This window comes from Molossus molossus, unplaced genomic scaffold (genome assembly GCF_014108415.1).
Source record: "Molossus molossus isolate mMolMol1 unplaced genomic scaffold, mMolMol1.p scaffold_m16_p_19, whole genome shotgun sequence".
NCBI lineage: Eukaryota > Metazoa > Chordata > Mammalia > Chiroptera > Molossidae > Molossus > Molossus molossus.
Window position 1 is genome coordinate 44,819,311 of NW_023425354.1, and position 16,996 is coordinate 44,836,306.

Here is a 16,996-nt window from a genome sequence, read left to right on the forward strand (position 1 = left end):
CAACTTCAAGCAAGCCAACATTCGCATCATAGTGGTACTAGAAGGAGAAGAGAGAGAGCAAGGAATTGAAAACTTATTTGAAGAAACAATGATGGAAAACTTCCTTTACTTGGTGAAGAAAATAGACACACAAGTCCAGGAAGCACAGAGTCCCAAATAAGATGAACCCAAGAGGCCCACACCAAGACACATTATAATTAAAATGCCAAGGGCATGCCCTGGCCATGTGGTTCAGTGATCAGAGCGTTGGCCTGCGCACTGGAGGGTCTTGGGTTCAATTCCCAGCCCAGGGCATGTACCTGGGTTGCAGGTTCAATCCCTGGCCCTGGTGGGGCAAGTGTTGAGGCAACCAATCCATTTGTCTCTTTCACATCGATGTTTCTCTCTCTCTTCTCTCTGTCTCTCCCCTTCCCTCCTTCTTTCCTCTCTATCTACAGATCAGTGGGGAAAAAAATATCCTTTGGTGAAGATTAACAACAACAACAAAAAGCCAAGGGCTAAAGACAAAGAGAGAATCTTTTTTGTTATTGTTGTTGTTAATCCTCACCCTAGGATATTTTTTCCACTGCTTTCTAGAGAGAGTGGAAGGGAAGGCAGGATGGAGGGGAGGGAGAGAGAGAGGGAGAGAGAGAGAGAAACATCAATGTAGGAGAGACACATCGAATGGTTGCCTCCTGTACACACTTTGAGCTGGGGGTCAAATCTGCAACCCAGATCTGTGCCCTTGACCATAACTGAACCTGCAACCCTTTGATCTTCAGGCTGACACTCTAACCACTTAGCCACATTGGCCAGGACCAAAGAAGGAATCTTAAAAGCAGCAGAAAAAAAAAGCAATTCATTACCTACAAGGGAGCTCCCATAAGACTGTGAGCTGATTTCTCAACAGAAACTTTGAAGGCCAGAAGTGATTGGCACAAACTATTCAAAGAAATGAAAATCAAGCACTGGCTGCCATGCCTGATTGTGTGCTGCTTGCCAGGGATGTCTCCTCAGAGATCTTGATGGGCTGGGCTTGTGAAAGAACCAACATGCCTTTGGCTAGAGATTTACTATGTCCATCCTTGGAAGAGGAAAAAAAAAAAAATATAAGAAGAAATGCATAGTTCAAAGTCCAAGTTCTTGTTTTATGGATGCAAAATTATCCAGGTTGTTACAAGATCACCACAGTTTTCAGCCATGCTCAGACAATGGTTCTTATTTTCACTTAAATTTTTTAAAAATAATAATTTTAGAGAGAGAGGAAGGGAGAGGGAGTGAGAGATAGAAACATATATGAGAGAGAAACATCAGCATTGATTGGCTGCCTCCTGCACACCCCCCACCAGGGATTGAACCAGTGACTTCTTGGTGCATGGGTCAACACTTAACCACTGAGTCACACTGGGTAGACTAGACAGTGGTTATTTTATTTTATTTTTTTCTGTGGTACATGCCTCTAGCAGGAACCGAATCCCGCGACTCTGGTCCGCAGGCCGATGCTCAACCGCTGAGCCAAACTGGCCAGGGCGACAGTGGTTCTTTATGTAGGTGGTTTAACAGTGCTGACAGGAAGGAAGGCTAGACTCATGGAAGGGTGTTCATTTAGAAGAAAGCAACAACTTCCTGAATTTATTATATCATGGAAAGCCCTATCAGTTCAGTAATTCTAGTTACTCTACCAAGATAATGTAATTACATTTAATTTTGTAAGTATGCAACAGTGATGTCCTATTTTGGTGTCAGTTTTTCAATAAAGTTTTGATTATGGGCAAAAAAACCCCAAGGACCTACAACCAAGATTACTTTACCCAACAAGACTATCATTTAGAATTGGACAGATAAAGAGCTTCCCAGAGAAGAAAAAGCTAAACGTTTATCACCATCAAACCAGTATTACAAGAAATGTTAAAGAGATTTAAGTAAAAAAAAAGAAAAAAGAAAAAAAAATATGAGCAATAAAATGGCAATAATTACATATCTATTAACAATTACGTTAAATGCAGTGAAGTAAATGCTTCAATCAAAAGACATAGCCCTGGCCGGTTTGGCTCAGTGGTTGGAACCTTGGCCTGTGGACCAGAGAGTCCTGGGTTTGGTTCCCGCTACGGGCACATACCAAAAAAAAAAAAAAAAAAAAGACATAGAGTGGCTGAATGGATTCAAAAAACAAGACTTTTCCATATGCTGTCTATAAGAGACTTACTTCAGATCAAAAGACACACACAACAAGAGACAGAGAAGGACACAACAATTCCACTGCCAGGTATTTATCAAAACAAACAAACAAACAAACAAACCCCCGCCAAAACACTAATTTGGAAAGACATGCATCCATATGTTCATTGTAGCATTATTTACAATAGCCAAGATATGGAAGCTACCTAAGTGTCTATCAATAGATGAATAGATAAAGAAGTGGTGCATATATACAATGGAATATGACTCAGCCATAAAAAAGAAGGAAATCTTGCCATCTGCAAGATGGATCTAGAGGGTATTGTGCTGAGTGAAATAAGTCAGACAGAGAAAGACAGATGCCACCTAATTTCACTTATACATGGAATCTAAAAAACAAAATAAATGAACAAACAAAATAGAAACAAACTCATGGATACAGAGAACATTTTGTTGGTTGCCAGATGGGCGAGGGTGTGAGGGGATAGGTGAAAAGGGTGAGGGATTAAGAAGTATGAATTGGTAGTTACAAAACAGTCACAGGGTGTAGAGTACAGCCTAGGGAATAGAGCCAATATTGTAATGACTATGTATGGTGTCAGATGGGTACTAGATATATTGGGGCGATCATCTTGTAAGTTCTATAAATGTCTAATCACTATGTTGTACACCTGAAACTAATGTAATATTGTATGTGAAGTATAATTGAAAAATAAAAAAAACAATTTAAAAATCCTGCCCCTAGATTTGGGGTCCATTGACGAGTTTTGCCCACAGGCTGTCTTCCTGCAGGCAGCTCGTCCGCCTTGTTTCTCCAGGTCGGGCACCAGACAGGAGCAGGTCTGCTTTCACCCACAGTCCAGTCCTGTGCTGCTCCCCTGGCCAAGGCGAACCTTCCTGATTTGCCCCGGGTTCAAGTCCCCGGTTCACACCTTTGTGTGGGCAGCCAGACTGCCCCACAGTGATCATCTAGGCATCTCATCTCGTTTCCTGTCCTGCGAAGCTTCTCTTCCTCACGGCAGCCGCCGCAGCCGCAAACTAGATCATCGGGCCACGGTGTTCACTCGCCCAGGGTGGGGGTGGAGGCAGGAGTCCTCTTCCCCCTCTAGCAGCCTCTGAGGCAGGGGATGGTGAAATCTCACCATTGAGGCTGTGGTGGGCTCAACAGGAACCTGTGATAAGATGCTCAAGCAGTTAGGGCAGCTGCTTTGAGGTTGGGAGGCTGGGAGCCCACAGGAAGTGACTCGGTACAGAGCTGCTAAGTCTGCCCCGCGTGCCTCCTGGGAAGGGAGCTGCAGGCTGACAAGGTGTGGGGATGTCTGAGGAGCGCCAGGAGCCTGGGCCAGAGGGGCCTCAGGGCTGGTCCCCGGGGTCAAGCAGGCACTCTGGGGCCACCGACTCAGGTCAGTGTCCCCCTCCAACCACACCTGCAGCCTGGAGCCTGCCCCGCTGGAGAGCGTATGTGGCTGCGGCGGTGCTCTGCTACATCAACCTCCTGAACTACATGAACTGGTTCATCATCGCAGGTGAGGAAGGGGATCGGCATCCTGCCCATCTACCCACTGGCTGCCCTACCACCATGGTGGCCTTCATCCAGCAGCTTTGTTCTGGTGGAGCATCACCTTCCTGCTGCCCTCACCCCTGGCCACGACAGTCTAGTTTCTCAGTCTAGCCTCAAATTAAGAGTGTGCACATAGGTGTGAGTGCATGGTGGTGGGCGGGTGGGTGAGGACAGCAAGGAGGACTCGAGCTTCAGGTGAAGGCCTGGAGGTTCTGGGTGGAATGCCAGCGTGAGTTTGTGGAGGACAGGGCAGCCTGGCCCGGCTCCTAAGCAAAAAATAGCTTGCTGGGTATTTATGGGACAGCAGGCTGCATGTAAACCTTGAACATTTTGCCTTTCTTCTTCTTTTTAAAATTTTTTAAAATTGATTTTAAAGAGAGAGGAAGGGAGAGAGAGAGAAACACTGATGAGAGAGACCATCTATTGGCCACCTCCTGCATGCCCCCCACTGGGGATTGGGCCCACAACCTAGGCATGTGCCCTGACCAGGAATTGAACCGGTGACCTCTTGGTGCATAGGTCAATGCTCAACCACTGAGCCATACCAGACAGTTACCTTTCTTCTTGTAGACCCCAGGGCTCATTCTCCTCTGTCACTCACTCATTCATTCATTCATTCACTCAATATTTAACCTTTTCTCTATCAATGACTCATTCAAGATCGACTGAACACTAAGGATGGGCAGGACCCTCTGGGTGGGTCTTGGGGACCCAGGGAAGGGAAAGTCAATCTTGTAGTTTCTGAACTCAGGAATGACCATCCCATAGGGCAGAGTGAGAAGCTCATTAACAAGACTCCTGCAAGGTAGAGAGATGCAGCCAGAGGAGGGAGGTACCAACTGGCCTGGGGAGCTCAGAAGTGGTACCTGTAGTAGTTGAGCATCCCTGAGACCAGGATGCTGAATCATCAGTTACCAGTGCATCACATCGGAGAGCAGCTGTGGAATGAACAGGACTCAGGGATTGCAGAAGGTCCCAGACGCGGTGTCTGTTTTGAGGAGCTCAGAGGGACACAGGACACATGTACAAGTAGCTCTAATACAGTAGCATGAGGTGAGCAGCAGCTGAGCAGCCCCATCACTAATGACTGAGGGTTCTGGTAGAATTCACAAAAGAGGGAGCATTTGGTTTGGGCCTTGAAGGTTGAAAAAATTGGTGAGGTAGGGAATGGGCTGAGGCATGGGCATTCAGAGGGAAGGTCAGCCTGACCCAGGGCACATGGGGCAAAAATGCATGCTCTGAACCCGGTTGGTGTGGCTCAGAGGTTGAGCATCGACCCATGCACCAAGAGGTTGCCAGTTCGATTCCTGGTCAGGGCACATGCCCAGGTTATGGGCCCCTGGTGGGAGGCATGCAGGAGGCGGCCAATCAATGTTCTCTCTCATCGATGTTTCTATCTCTCTCTTTCTCCCTCTCCCTTCTTCTCTCTCTCAAATCAATAAAGAAAATTAAAAAAAAAACTGCATGCTCTGATCAGGCATGGTGACGGGGGAGGAAGCAGAAAATTGTTCTAAAAGGGGATCTGGGGTTTAGATCATAGGTTTTTTCAGTGTCAGGCTAGGAGCCTGGACTTTTTGCTGAAGCAATACGGAGCCATGGAAAGTGTTCTTAGGTGGGGGGACTATAATCAGATTTGAGGCCCCGATGGAAGCAAAGTGAAACAGGGAAGTCAATTCAGAGGCAACTGCTGTGGGTTAGGCCGAGGCTGAGGAGGCCTGGACTAGAGTGTGGGTGGAGGGCATGAAGAGGAAGGATGGGCAGGACATGGATGATAGCAGGGCAATCGTGGGTATAGAGCTCTTTGAGCCAAGGGCTGGGGTCCCTGCTCTCATTGGCACTTATCCTGGGAGACCTTTGGCTGGGCCGTCAGACCCTGAACTCTGCCTGTCCGAGGCCCCTTCCCTGTTGGGACTTCCTCTGGCTGTGAGACATGAGGCCATTGTTGGGAAGAAGGAGGCCTGGAGAAGTGAAACCAAGCTCAGTGCAGGGACCGCTGGGGGCAGGCAAGTCTCCAGGCAGCTAGAATTCCCTGTGGGAAACAGCTGTTTGGGAGGCCAGCGTGATAGCTGAAAGGTAAAATATAAGGCTGCACCCAAGCACCCAGAGCACCCCAGGGCTGGGAGGAGCCCAGAAGCTGACCACACAAGGAGGTAAGCCCTTATTCCTAAGCAGGAAGAGGAGTGTGATTACAGAGCATTTTTATTTAGTTATTTACTTTGCTTAGCTGCTTCTTTAGTTTTTCTCTTCAATGAATATGTCTTATTCGTGTAATTAAAAATATTAAAAGACACCAACTGGTGTTGCTTAGTGGATTGAACGTTGTTCCGAGCACCAAGAGGTCACCGGTTCGATTCCCTGTCTGAGTGCATGCCCGGGTTGCAGGCTTGATCCCCAGCGTGGGTTGTGCAGGAGGCAGCTGATCGATGGTTCTCTCTCATCGATGTTTCTCTCTCTCTCCCTCTAAAAAAATCAATAAAAACATATTTAAAAATACTAAAAGGGAAGGAAAAGACATATGGATTGGTATGCCTAGATGCTGTGGCAATTGGGCTCGAAGTAAATGTCTGAACAGACATTACTTACTTCGCGTCTCTGATTCTTTGGGTTTTCCTCATCGGCTGACAGGTGTTGGAGATGTGCATGGGGGGCTTTCTCCTCCTCCTCCCACCCTGTGGGCATTTCTGCAGGGCCCCACTGGGGGACTTTGCCCCCTTCTGTGACACTGGGTGGGACGTGGACTGTCTCCGGATGGGATTCTAGTCCCAGCTCCCACGTCTCCAGCTGTGCAACCATGGCCGGCCGGAGCCTCTTTTCCCCGTCTGTATTGTGGGGACACGGAAGCTCTCACTTCTTAGGGAAACACTGCAGTGTCCAGCTCAGGGTCTGGCCCTCCAGCGACTCATAACTCAATGAAAGTAGACTGTTCTTCATAGTGACAGGGCCAGAGCCTCACAGCTCAGAAATTTGGGTGCCTAGGAGCCCTGGCTAACTCTTTCTAAGATGCACCAAAGGGTTGAGGGGATTTCAGGGCCTGATTCCTCCCTGCATTAGGCCGAGTGCCCACTGCACCTGCCCATGGCCTAGCAAGCTCTTAGGAGGGTTTTAGAGACCTGGCTAGTGCAGAGCAAGAGCCTACTACCCTCCAGGGAGTTGGGGCCAAGGCTGGATCTAAATAGGATCTATCTCTGAAGCTTTCACGTGCACTCTCATGTCTGTGTGCTTGTGCCTCTGGAAGAACATGCTTGGGTGTGCATGTGTGCAGGCCAAGGCACATGTGTCTTTGCATGTCCATGCTCATGGATGTATATGGATGTCTATGAATATCTGGAGTTTGTACCTGACGAGCAGGGCTGCTGTACTGCACAATCCCAGGGACTTCCATTTACACTGTAGTCTAAGTGAACGGCTGTGCATGGTGCAGCAACGGAGCTGCCAATCACTCTGACTATGGTGTGAGTGGCAGCCCTGCACATGTGCCTACGAATGCATGCCTGTGGGTGTGTCTTTGTGTGTACATCTCAGTGCATATGTATATGTGTGTCTGGGTGTACAAGACTGGGCTTCCACATGTGTGAGTGCAGGCTCCTGGGTTCCGAGTGTAACTGTGCCTCTGTGAGTATATTTCCCAGGGCATCCCTGTTTGTATGTGTGTATGTGGATCTGCATATCTGTGTGTCTGCATGACCATGTGCCTATGCCTGGTCGTGCATGCTGTGTGCGAACGTGTGTGCGTAAGTCGGGGTCTTTGGCATGTGTGTTTCTGCGTGTGTTTGATGGGCACACGTCTCTCTGTGTGCCTGCTTGTGTGTGTGTGTGTGTGTGTGTGTGTGTGTGTGTGTGTAGGAGAAGAGGGAAAGAACAGTGGGCCCAGGAGCCACACCCTGTGCTGTGCTGTTCAGCTGTGACACTTTGCAAATGCGGGGCAGCTGCCTTTAGAGGCCCGTGGGCTACTTCCCATTTCCTGAGCGCCGTCTCTCTGTCCACAGGAGTGCTGCTGGATGTACAGAAGTTTTTTCAGATCAGTGACAGCAATGCCGGTTTGCTTCAGACGGGTAAGGGGGAAGTCCTGGCCCTGGCGCTGGGGCCCCGGGCTCATAGTGGGGTGGGGTCCTGTTCTGTGCTCAGCTATGGCTGCTGGGAAAGGGGGCCAGGCTGAGCCTCACTAAGTCCCCTGGCAGATGGTGGTGGCGGGTGTGAGGGACAGTGCAGGTGACAGAGGAGATGGTGTGGGCTGAGACCTTGTGCTTGAACAGCCCCTTGGGTTTGAGTGTGGTGCTGCTGAAGAGGCAGAGGGAGCTAGGGCTGGAAAGGGCTCCCGAGATCCCGATCATGGCTGTGGGGCTGGTCATCACCCCTTCATGTTTGTTCAGCTTGGCTGGGTACTGGAGACTGGCAGGGGCTGAGAAATCCTGATGCCTGCTTTCCTCTCATGAACCTGAAAAATGTGGCCACCAGGACACACAGTCCGAGACAGACAGACAGAGACCCCCACCCCCACACATGGGCTCAGAGAGGGTCTGGGCCCACATGCACCTACAGGCCAGCTTCAGGGAGCAACCATACATCCCATTCCACGGAGGGGGCGGTTGGGGGTCATGAGTGCCTGCACGTGTACCCCCCCATGTGTGCATAAACTGTCACAATGTAGAATACACGTGTCTGAACACACTCAGCCGGTAACTAGCACATGCGTGGTTCCTCCTCCTAACAGTCCTCTATCTTAGCACTTTAGAACAAGGCTCTCAAACTGGGGTATGGGGACCCCAGGGGAGACATAAAAACTTTCCAGGAGCTACGTGAGCAGAGCTTTGAGAAAATCCATTTATAGATCCTCAAACCCACAGGTTTCTTTTCTAAAACGGACCTGCCTGAGAACAGCCTCTGCTTGGCCTTTGGTTCTCTCCTGCCTCACGACCTCTTTAATAATCACCCTCCACTGTTCCAAGCAGGAAAGTCCATCTCCGCCCCTTTCTGAGTTTCACTATGGTACACTGTCCTGGGGTGTAAAAGCCTCCAGTGTGCCAGACAGAGGGACTCCTCGTGGATGCTGGGCTGCAGCTGGGGAGGACCTGGGAGCAGAGCAGACAGTCCGCAGAAACCCACGGGGGATGCTGTCTCCAAGCCACACACCCATGGCAAGACGCCAAGCCTTATCTGGCTGTCTCCCTGGTGTGTGACAGTCTGCTATTTATGCACAATTTAGAATTCAGAAGCGAGAAGGTTGTCTCAGGGATGGGTGTCGGCACAATTATTTCAATCAAAAAATGAAGCCAACGTTTTAATGTCTTTCTTACAGACAACCAGTCTGATTTGTCCGACTGCATTGGCAAATGGACTGGTTTTGCTCATTAGACTCTACGGTTGGCATTTCCCACAAACTGAATGAACTTGATCTGCAGCCTCAAGGATTTGGATGAAAATATAGTTTTAAGACAACCCGATAATGCTGGAAATCACATCTTTTGCAACTATTTAAACTGATGATAAAAAATTTTTTAAATGTCAGTGGGAAACGAGTGAAGGGGGCATAATTCTATCAACTTTTTATTTATTTAATATTTTTTCTTTATTGATTTTAGAAAGAGAGGAAGGGAGAGAAAGATGGAAACATCGATGAGAGAGAACATTGATTGGCCGCCTCCTGCATGCCCCTCACTGGGGATTTGGCCCACAACCTGGTCATGTGCCCTGACTGGGAATTGAACCTGTGACCTCTTGGTACATGGGTCGATGCTCAACCACCGAGCCACACTGGCTGGGCAATTCTATTGATTTCTTTAAGAGGCACTGAGAAAAGAGTTAGCGGAGCCCTGCTTCAGACCACAGCTCTTTCAGTTGCTCCTCTCAGGCCGGCAGTGGAGGCTGATCTTCCTTCATCGTTGTAGCTAAAGCGAGACCATCTCACCTCAATGCCCTCAGACCTCTAGATTAAACAGATAATGGTAGTTGAGTCAACATTTCCCTTACCTCATTCTTATCATGGTGGACAGGATTATTACTACAAGGCCCCTGATAAGTGAGATGCCGTGGTGGGAGGTGTGTGGTGGGGGGAAGGATGTGAATGTGTGAGCATGTGTGTTTGGGAGCGGGTGAAGGGAAGAGTTATCTCTGCAGAAACAGCCCCAAAAGGTGTATGAAAAGGGCAGTGGGGCGGGAGGCCTGAGGAGCAGGCTTGTCTCTGGTGGACTCAGGTGAGTGTTTTCACCTTTCTAAGTGGCCACCCACCCTGCTGTCTGTCCACAGGGCTGCAGAATGAAGGAAATCGCCGAGAGAGGGCTTGGCCAAGCTGTATGAGTGAGGTAGAGGGAAGGGAGAAACAGTGGTCAGCCCCCTCCTCCCTGGTTGGGACAGAGAAACGGCTGGAGTTAGTTAATGGATTAATAATATTGAAAATGGCCCTGGCCGGTTTGGCTCAGCGGTTAGAGTGTCGGCCTGCGGTCCTGAGAGACCCGGGTTCGGTTCCCGCTAAGGGCATGTACCTCGGTTGCAATTTGTCCCCGGCCCTAATCGGTTGTGCGGGTGGCAGCCACTCGATGTGTTCCTTTCACATCGATGTTTCTCTCTCTCTCTCTGTTCCTCTCTCTCCCTCCCACTCTACCTGAACAAAAAATGTCCTCGGGTGAGGATAAAAAAATAATAATAATAATATTGAAAATGAACACTGATGTGGCCTTGACCACGTGCCTGGCAGTATTCCAGGTGCTTCATAATATTAACTGATTTTATCTCCACAACAATCCCACGAGGCAGGCATTGTCATTATGTCCATGTCACAAATACTGAATCTGAGGCCTGGAGCGGCTATGGGGCTTGCTAAAGGTCACACTGCTGGTGAGCGACAGCTGGGATTCAAGTCCAGGCAGCTGCCTGGAGAGCCCTTTTCTTAACCTGGTGCTCTTCCATTACCACGCCCACCCCGTGGCGGGGATTGGTGGAATCTGGAGATGCTAGAGAGCAAAGGAGGGCCTGCCGGTCCCTGGGGGGCAGGCCTCTCCATGCAGGGCATCTGCAGGGCTAAGGTGTTTATGTCCTGTGAAGGAACCTTACCCCAAATCTGATAAAAATATTAGATTTGGAAAAATATTTTTATAACCTTTGGGTAAAAGACAGGCGTTAACAGGATACAAAACAACCTCCCTAGAGGAAGATTATAACTTTGACTATATCAAAGCTAAACTCTTCTGTATGATGATGATTGAAACTATAAATGTAATAAGTAATAGTAGGTAACAGTTATTAGGCATTTATAGAAAGCCAGTGTCTGCCTTTTATAAGCTCTATTTTATTTAATCTTACGAGGCGAGGCGAGTACTCTCACTATCGCATTGTGTAGTTGATGAGAGGGAAACAGGAAAGTTAAGGAATTTGCCTGAGGACACAGAGCTAGGAAGTGGTGGCGTCAGGATGAGCCCAGATAGTTTAGAACTTGCCTTTTAAATTCTTAAAACAAATACGAAGGACTGGGAGAAGTTATTTCCACACAACAAAGAGCCCAATAGAAAAACCGGCAGAGAATGCTCAGCTTCACTGGGAATAGAATGCAGATTAAAACATCAGCGAGACGCCATTAGTTTCAACCATTAGATGAACAAAAATAAAGTGATTGATCCTATCAAGTGTCACTAGGGTGCTGGCATAGGCTTCTATGCAAGTTTAAATCGATACAGCCTTTTTGGAGGCCTATTTTGGCAAAAGCTATTAAAATTACAAATGCCATTGACACCAAAGACCATTCTCTGTGGAGTAGTAGATCAAACCATATTAAATTCTCGTTTTTGTAGGTCAAAACTGGCCTAATTTCTGCAATTGCATGTGGCTCAACCTGATACTGAAGTGGGCGGGGCTGGAACCGGAGCCAGAGGAATCAGGACACTCTTTGGGTTCAGGAAATGTCAATCATATGTGCTTAATGGCTGGAGACCCAGGCGGTGGGCGGGGCCCTCCAAATCCGAAGTCCCTTGGACGGTGGAACCCGGTGGGGAGGGTTCTCTGGCCACCTGCAGGCTCTCGGGGCAGCTGACACGTCCTCCTCGGAGGGTGGAGGTGGTTTATTTAAGGAACAGAAGCGATGAGGGTACCTATTCATGTGGTCGAGTCATGCAACAACGTGGCAATTTCTTTGTCTTCACAGAATAGCAAAGGTATTCATAAATCCAGCTGCCAGTTCTTAAGGGTTTACTTTTAAAAATGATATAAATACAACTGACTTGTCAGGGGAATGTTTTACCTACTTAGGAAAACCAACACATTGCCAGCCTCCAGGAATGGCTGTGCTCATCCTAAACCGTGCTTATCTGTTCCAAGAGGGCCCAGGCAGACCATCCATCCCTTCTGCAATCCCTCACCCTCAACAGGGTGCAGCAGCAAAATCAGCATCAGGCTCACAGAGGTCAGGAGTTCTGGTAAAGCTAGGCCACTGGTGTGCACTGAACACAGGCAGCAGCCTTGAAGGGGTGTGCGGGGTGGGGGGTGGGGGGTTGTTGACTTCAGCGCTGAGGTGGTGATCGGAGAGGTGAAGTTAGTAACCCAAGGTGAGCAAGTAGCAAGCTGGGATTTGAACCTGAGCCCAGCCCCCAGGCTTTGGGCAATGTGCTAGGAGGGGATTGAGGGTTCACCTTATTTTTTCCTCCGTCCGGCCTTGACCCACTGCCAAGGTGCCCTTCTGTGGGCCTGCTGCGCCCATCTGCCCACCCACCTTTGTGGGGAAATGCATGCTGCCCCTTGCCTGTCTCCTCCAGTCTTCACCGGCTGCCTGCTGCTATCTGCACCTGTGTTTGGCTACCTGGGCGACCGACACAGCCGCAAAGCCACACTGAGTTTTGGGATCCTCCTCTGGTCAGGAGCAGGCTTCTCCAGCTCCTTCATCTCCCCCCGGGTAGGTGCCCTCACCCCTGCGCAGCCCCAGGGAATCTCCCCCCTCCACCTTCCTCCCTGAACCAGCCCCATCAGAGCTGGGTGGGCTGCTTCTGCTCCTACCAGGCTCCAGGTGTGCTGGGGTTTGCCTTCAGGGCTGAGAGGGGACCCGTTAGGCTTTCTTAACCCGAGCCTTCGTCCCTTGCACCTCCCCCTGCCGCCCGTGGCTTCATTTCCGCTGCCTGTGCTGAGGGGGGTGGGGGTGGGGAAGCAGCCACTGTCTAGGGGAGCTGGCCTGGTTAGCCAAGGCGATGCTCAGGAAGAGGGCTCCTTGGGGCTGGGGGCAGGCAGCAGGCCATCTGTGTGATTTGGGGAACCCGAGCTGGGAGGATAACAAGGTGCCTGTAGCTGGATCCCCTCTTCCTCTCCTGGGAGCACGAGTCCCCAAGTGCCCTTGTCCCTCTGACAAATCCTTTAGTCCCTTGCCCTTGGTTGATTTCGGGAACTCACTCTGTTCTTGTGTCTGCTTGCTCAGTATTCCTGGCTCTTCTTCCTGTCCCGGGGAGTGGTGGGCATTGGCACTGCCAGCTACTCCACCATCGCGCCCACTATCCTGGGCGACCTCTTTGTGAGGGACCAGCGAACCCGGGCACTGGAAATCTTCTACCTCTTTATTCCTGTCGGAAGGTTAGTATCACCCTGCATCCACTTCCTGGGGTGGTAAACTGAGACCCAAGGAGCCAGACAGGGGCTGGTTGGCGGAGGAGACATCAGACCAGGAGGATTGGTATTTAAATCCCGAGTCTCCCCCTTTCTCGCTGGGTCACTTTCCCTCTTGGAGTCTCAGTTCCTCATCTGTAAATGGGGATAAGGATACTGTTGGGCTGTGGAGAGGATTCGAGAGAAGGAAGCTGCTCCCTACAGGCTAGTAGCCTTCTGAAAGGGCGAGAGAGCGGCCTGGCACTTGGCCTGCGCAGGGAGGGGCCGACTCTGGGAGGTGAGGCAGGGAAGTGCGTTAGGGCTGGGCAGTGGACCCCACGGTGGGGCAGGACACAGTGGGATTTACAGTTAGGCCCCTGAGCTCTGACCCAGGTTTCCTGAAACTGCCTGACTCAGGCAGAGCTGAGCCTCCGGCGAGGGAGGGGGTCCTCATACAGGGAGACAGTGGACTGTGGTGCTGAGGATGGGCTAGGAGCCAGAGGTCACCGGTGACTTGACCAAGGGCAGTGGACATCTGGGCCTCACATGGCTCACTTTTCCCAGTGAAAGGCCTATGAGCTGCAGAGAGCTGGCTCCCGGGGGTGGGGGCACCTTGGCTCAGGCTGGCCTTGGGGCCTTGGGCCGCCTCTCTGCCCTCTCTGTTCATCCCCCTTGCCCCTCTGTTGCAGTGGTCTGGGCTACGTGCTGGGGTCAGCTGTGAAGGCACTGACTGGGAACTGGCGTTGGGCCCTCCGCGTGAGTCCAGCTTCCTCTTCTTCCCTCTGCTTTTCCCCTGGGCTGCGGGGACTTTCCGGCCTCCAGCGGCCTTAGCCATTTGGCACGGTACCTGGCGCCATGGGGCGGGGTGGTCAGACAGCAACTTCAGACATTCGGGGCCTCATGGAACATGGACTATGGAAGTCGTGGCCCTGGGTTCAAATCCTGGCTGTTCAGGTTGCTCTGTGATCTGAAGCAAGTCACCTCCCTCTTAGGAGCCTCACTTTGCCCATTTTTTCCCCCTTTATTGATTTTATAGAGAGAGAGGAAGAGAGAGGGAGAGAGAGATAGAAACATCGACAAGAGAGAACATCTATCGGCCGCCTCCTGCATGCCCTCCCCTGGGGATCAGGCCCACAACCTGGGCGTGTGCCTTGACCGGGAATCGAACTGGTGACCTCCTGGTGCATGGGTTGACACTCAACCACTGAGCCACACCAGCCGGCCTCACTTTGCCTATTTGTAAAATGAAGGAGTAAATGCTGCCTTAGAGACTCTTAAGGATTAATGAGACAAGAGATGGAAAGATACTAGGGCAGGACTGGTGAGGCAGATGGTGGGAACAGGGGCAGTTGTGGGGCAGCAAGTACGCAATAGTCAGGACTCCAGCTCTCAGCCGTGCCAGGCTCATTGATCCAGTAGAGTAGTGTCGGTACTGCACAGACAGGTATTAAATCAACTCCCAAGGGGACCCTGCTCTGAGGGGTGATGTGGTGAGAAACAGCACTATGCCAAGCTCTGTATAACTAGCACCCCGGAAATGAGCCCTTCTTCCTCTACCCCTCAGGGCACAGAGCACCCCAAGAGCCTGGACACAGAGTTCGGCCACCCTAGGACCTCTGGGCCACAGGGGCATGTGCCACATGCTGCTGAGCTTCCCGGTCCCTCCTGTCCCTAGATCATGCCCTGCCTGGAAGCTGTGGCCTTGATTCTGCTCATCACGCTGGTTCCAGACCCACCTCGGGGAGCTTCTGAGAAGCAGAGGGAGGTCCTGAGGAGCAGCTGGTGTGAGGATGTCAGATACCTGGGGAGAAAGTGAGTGTTCCTGCTCTTCCCCGCTTGTCCCCAAAACCCCACTGTCTGCCCCAGCACCCCTGACCTCCCCCGCTCTGCCCCAGGGAGCCCTCTGTGACCAGCCAGGGTCTCAGCCCTCTTTCTCCTCTGAGCTCCCACTCACCAGCTGAGATGCCCCTCCCTTACTTGGAGGCCCCCTTCCCCTCGCCACGTGACAGAACATGGGCTGGGAGGGGGCGGGGGCGGTAGCATGAGCTCCAGCCTTGGCTCTGCCACTGCCTTATCCCTAAGTGACCTGAGACTTGGAGCCTCATTTCCCGCATTTATTTGACGGACATAATTCTCCAGCTTTGCCTGCTTCTCAGGGTTGCTGGGAGGATGCCGGGAGTTCATCACTTACCTCTCTGGCCCTCATGGGAGTGCATCTAGCCTTTCTATGCCAGGTGTGGTGGGGGAGGCAGACAGAAGTCAACCACACTCCCAGGCCTCAGGATTTACCAAAATGTGGGGCACGAACAGGACCCAACTCTGTTTGTTACAGAGCCGTGAGACCAGTGGAGGGCACCCACAGGAAGGTGGGGGCAGCGGGGGCAGCTCCCTGGAGAATGTGACGTTGGATGTGGCCTTTCAGGATGGGGAGAGCTGGCCCTGCAGAGGGGAGGAGGAAGGCGAGGCATCAGTAAAGGTGTGGAGGTGGGATGTGCAGGGCTCTTAGGGAATGTTGGGGAGGATGCCGAGCCCCCCTGAGTGCCCAGGAGATGGGAGAAGGGAACAGATAGAGGCGGGCGTCCCCTGCCCAGCCCTCTCCGTTTCAGCCAGGTGCTTTCTCTTGCAGCTGGAGTTTCGTGTGGTCCACCCTTGGAGTGACAGCCATGGCCTTTGTGACTGGAGCTGTGGGCTTCTGGGCCCCCAAGTTTCTGTTTGAGGCTCGTGTGGTGCACGGGCTGCTGCCTCCCTGCTTCCATCAGCCATGTGACAGCAAGGACAGGTGAGGGGCTGCTGGAGCCCGGGGCGCCGGGCCCAGGGTAGGAGGGTTCTTGATGGGGAAGTCTCAGGAGGTTCTGAGCCCCCAAACTCAACCTGTCTGGGCACATGATGCTCTGTAAAGACCACAGAGCTCAGGAGCCAGCTGGCTGGTTCTGGCTCTGGCTGAGCTCCTGCCGCCCTGGGTGTCCAGAGGCAGCACCCTTGTCCTCTCTGGGTCCCAGTCCCTGTCTTCCAGTCTTGGGCTGCTGTGGAGGTCCAGAGGGCACTTGGGGTGGGAGTGAGAGTGATGGGACTCTTAGGCAACTTTCCTTCAAAGGGACCCATAGTGCGCAGTCGCCCCTTTTACAGATGGCCAACAGGCCCCGGGAGGCCCCATTTCTCATCTGGCTGGGGATTTCACCCATGCGTTCATTTCTTCTTTTACCTCATCTGAGGGAGGCGCTGAGAATCCGAGATACTGCTGGGAGGCTGGGAAGGGGTGGAGAGCAAAAGCCCTCAGGGCAGGCCCCCCCCATTCCCTGCCCTCTTCACCCCGTTCTCCAAGGACTCAGTGACCTCCCGATTCAGAGGGCACATCGCAGTCCTCTCTTACTTGCTTTCTCCTCCTCCTTGGAAGCTGAATCCTGGTTTTCTCCTCCTCTCCAGTTGATGCTTTCCAGTCGTCTGTGGTGCCCTCCTTCTCTCTGCCCCTGCCCGTGGGCGCCTCAGCCCCCTCGGGGCTCTGAGCTCTTCCCTGAGGCCTCGGGGCGCCAGTCCTCTGAGAGCAGCACATCCACCTCCTTCTCCCCAGCCTCCTCCCTCGCCTCTTCCTCCCTCCCAGGTGGCCAGAGGGAGCGCTTCATGTAATTTCCAGACTACCTCCTGCCTTTTCGCTTCTTCGTGCCTTTGCCCAAACCATTCCCTCTGCCCATAGCTCTCTTCTCGTTTCTCACCGTTACCTCTTAAGCT

General features: G+C 51.6%; 1 protein-coding gene across 1 annotated transcript in view; it reads left to right on the forward strand.

Moving 5' to 3' along the window:
* Positions 1-3,472: 3,472 nt before the first annotated feature.
* The window catches only part of SPNS3 (sphingolipid transporter 3 (putative)), a 43,480-nt gene continuing 29,956 nt past the window's right edge, over positions 3,473-16,996 (forward strand). The window contains exons 1-7 of the mRNA XM_036269012.1: positions 3,473-3,683; positions 7,705-7,770; positions 12,457-12,593; positions 13,107-13,258; positions 13,960-14,026; positions 14,946-15,082; positions 15,897-16,049. Coding sequence (XP_036124905.1) covers positions 3,473-3,683; positions 7,705-7,770; positions 12,457-12,593; positions 13,107-13,258; positions 13,960-14,026; positions 14,946-15,082; positions 15,897-16,049 — 923 coding nt within the window. The remainder of the gene's footprint in view (positions 3,684-7,704; positions 7,771-12,456; positions 12,594-13,106; positions 13,259-13,959; positions 14,027-14,945; positions 15,083-15,896; positions 16,050-16,996) is intronic.